The 3,456-nt window shown below is 44.6% G+C and overlaps 1 protein-coding gene across 2 annotated transcripts in view; it reads left to right on the top strand.

Moving 5' to 3' along the window:
- TMED5 (transmembrane p24 trafficking protein 5) overlaps positions 1–3,456 on the top strand; it is an 18,102-nt gene that overhangs the window by 3,291 nt on the left and 11,355 nt on the right. For both annotated transcript variants that reach the window (XM_019501618.1, XM_019501617.1), the window contains exon 2: positions 2,725–2,822. In XM_019501618.1, the coding sequence (XP_019357163.1) occupies positions 2,725–2,822 (98 nt within the window). The remainder of the gene's footprint in view (positions 1–2,724; positions 2,823–3,456) is intronic.

Raw genomic sequence — 3,456 nt, 5'->3', positions numbered from 1 at the left:
GCTGGCTGCTCCCACAGCTCCCTGCCGGGCTCGGCGGGAGGCTGCCAGCGCCTCTTCCCGCCTCGCCTCCGGGCTCGCAGGTCGTCGTGGCTGTCACTTATCCCAGGCGGGAGGACTCCTGCCTCCTCTTCTGCCTGCCACTTCCCAGCTCGCTTACTTCTCCTCGCGCAGGGCTTGTACAGCCAGCACGTCTCCCTGCCGTCCCCTCCCCTGTGAGACCAAGTTTACACGAGTGGTCGCAGGTCGTGGTCTGGAGCCCACTGCCAGGGCAGCCCCGGCATCCCAGTCCCAGGTGCGCTCTCCTGGCACTGCTGCGCCTTAGTGCAGATGAATGCTTTTTTTGTGACGGCGCACATTAGATTGCTGTGTGTTAAGGTTTTTTGCAAGCCATGCTTCTGTGTATTAAGCATCTCATACAGCCATGCTCCATGGGGGGAGAAGTGTTTAAAAAAAATAAAAGAAATAAAATTTAAAGCAGAAAAATTGGCAGGGTGAGTGGATTTTGGCAGCCCTGCTGCCAAAATTGGGCTTTCATTTTTTGCTTCAATAGCTTTCAAAGTGACTTGATTTTTAAATAGTAAAGGAAATACAAGGGCTGCTACTCATTCGTTTCTTTCCTGCCTTCTGTCCCTACATCCGGCCTACATCTTCAACACATTTCAAATGTGGTTTAGGTAGGCTACCAGTGACGGGGATGGTGAGGTGTTCAATAGAGCTTGGCGCGGAGCAGGGCCTGTTTCCAATCCCAGCCTACACCACTCCCTGCTTCATCCCCTTCCCATACCCTGTCCCACATTTCTCCCAGCCATCATGGGGGCAGAGCTCTCTGCAGCCTGGACAAAAGTGACAATTTTCACCTGATCTGGCCACAGAAAACAGTTTATAGCTGTGACCAAGCACAACTGCATGACTGTAAACAGTTTAAAAAATGGCCAAGAGGGTGAAATTCTCACCCCTCATTCCATGAGGTACCAGATAAAGGCATTTCAAAATGTAGCATCTGCTGTAACTTGTCTGTGGAGCTCTCAGCCTGTGGCTGTTTTCAGAATGGGAGGGGGGAAAGGGAGCAGAGGGAATTCAGTCTGCCGGCCCCCAGGCTGGAGCGGGTATACTGGAGCCTTCCCAGGTGGAGGGGCTCCAATTCACCCACCTCACCATTTGGCACCAAGAACGGGCTCCCTCTGCTGCCTTCCCCCCTCCACCCTTCTGAAAATATCAAGCACTGCCACATTGCTATGGTGCCAACTCCCAGCCCCAGCTAGATTCTCCTCCCCTCTGGAACCAACAGTGAACTTCTGTTTAGTCTGGGGTAACATTGTAATCCAGAAGGCTTTGCAGAAATCATTCCGAGTTACAGCTGGGAGCTACACTTCTGTCTGCAGCAAGTTCTTGGGCACTTTATTTTTACATTCACTTTCAGCATATAAAAAAGTAGACCGAAGCATATTTTCTCACACGCAGTGTGCACCAGAGTAAGATGTGCACCTTGTTTTTGAAAGGTAGAATGAAGAACAAAGGGCGCCTGTACACGGGCATAGAGGCTGCTCAGATGTGCTGTAAATACCATGTTCCAGCAGACTCCAGCGTCACGTGTCAGTGTCCCCAGGCTGAAAAATGGCAACAGGGATGTTTTAACTAAAGCCTGTTGTAGTTATAGTGCCCCCTGCCACCACTTTTCAGCGTGGGGATGCTGATGCACATGACACTCTGGGCACTTTAATTAGAGCAGCTCTCAGAGCCACTCTAATTAAAGTGCCCCCCACCCCCGGTGTATAAATGCCCAAAATTCTTTCCTTGTAGTACATAACTGAGTAGTAGGAGCTAGTGAACCAAGTCTACTCATTGTTCTGCTCCCAGTGGATCAAGCAGCAGAAACTGCTCTTGCTATATTTCTCGCATCCAGTATGCACTCCAATTTCTGGCAGCTGTTTCTTGGAGAAAAAAGATGTGCGCTATATGCAAGAAAATTACAGCATACCTTTTAAATACATTGGAAAGGAAATAAATCATTTGACGTTTAGAAGACGTTTGACCCTATCAGATATCCATGTCATACCAGCCCTGCTGTAGTCCTGATCAGTCATTGGGGGTTTTTTGTTTGTTATATCTTTAATTTTAATTGTGTTAAGTGGAAAGGATTCAAGTTATAGTTGTACATTTAAATACTTTTTTTTTCTGCTTAGCCATTCACAAGTCATGATGACTAAGTACAAGGAGAATTTTACCTATGGTTGGTTCAAATTTGCCAGTGACAAGTCAACAATGTATGCTATGACATCCGAATTCTGATCCAGCATGCTCAGATTATATGGCAGCTTCAAAGTTAGGTTGCTAGTGATCTCTTCATTTTGGTCAGCATTTGTCTAATTATTTTCTTCCCTCTTCATTTTCATAAACTCCCAGTCTTGCACCAGTTAAAGTCAGTGTAAGAGTTGTCATTAACTTCAGAAGGAGCAGGATGTTATACATTTCCTTAACATATCATGGATAGGTTAATGTCTATACTGGAATTTGAAAGAGCATTAGAGCTTCTCTTGGAAGAACTGCTGTTAAACCTGAATTTGGCTAACTTTGTTTAAATTCTAGGTTAGGTGTATTTGTTCTTAAGAAATTGATGCACAGATAATACTACTAATAATTATTAGTATTAGTAGTAGTATTTAATTTTTTTTCTTTTAATAGCTCAACAGGAGTGGACTTTTATTTATTTTTTTGGCTTTACAGGTTCTGGATGGAGCAGGATTAGATGTTGATTTTCACTTACAATCTCCAAAAGGTGTCACCCTCATTTTTGATCAGAGAAAATCTGATGGAGTGCATACGTGAGTTTTAAATCTCTAAACTTAAACCTTCTTGTCATATACACCACTAATCGCTTCTCGGTCTCTTGAAGGCTCAGATTAAGTGTTTATTCAAATACATTTTCAGAAAAGTTAAGTTAGGACTTTAAAATCATGGCTGTTTTTAATATTCATAAAACCTGGCTTTGGTGAACATCAGGAAGCTTAAGTCATTCTTTGAAAGTTAAATCTAAAAGGCTAGTCAGTGATTGCTAGAAAATGTTTGATAAATAAGGGTATTTCAGAGTGTTTGTTTGGATATAATATGGACTTCTTTATAGAGCAGCTTGAGCTCATGAATATTTGTTGTGGTATGATGCTTATCTGTTCACTAGAGGTGCATCAATACATTGGTCCTGTACGATATTGGCACTGATAAAAGGAAAATTGACATTATCGGCAGTCGGCTTTTTTTGGCTGATACGGTCAATAATGTCACCGATAAATGTCGTGTACATGTGCGCAGCTGCAGCGCAGCACACAAGCAGCCAGGAGCTCAGCCCAGCAGTGTGGAGAGAGCAGTGTCTGGCTGGTAAGTCAGTTCATGAACACCTCATGCCATCCATAGGCAGCAGGAGCGGTGTTGACAGGGACGTGGCGGCGACAAGCAAGGACC

Source organism: Gavialis gangeticus, unplaced genomic scaffold, assembly GCF_001723915.1.
Source record: "Gavialis gangeticus isolate Ggan-Ray unplaced genomic scaffold, GavGan_comp1, whole genome shotgun sequence".
NCBI lineage: Eukaryota > Metazoa > Chordata > Crocodylia > Gavialidae > Gavialis > Gavialis gangeticus.
This window is presented reverse-complemented; position numbering and strand designations above follow the sequence as displayed.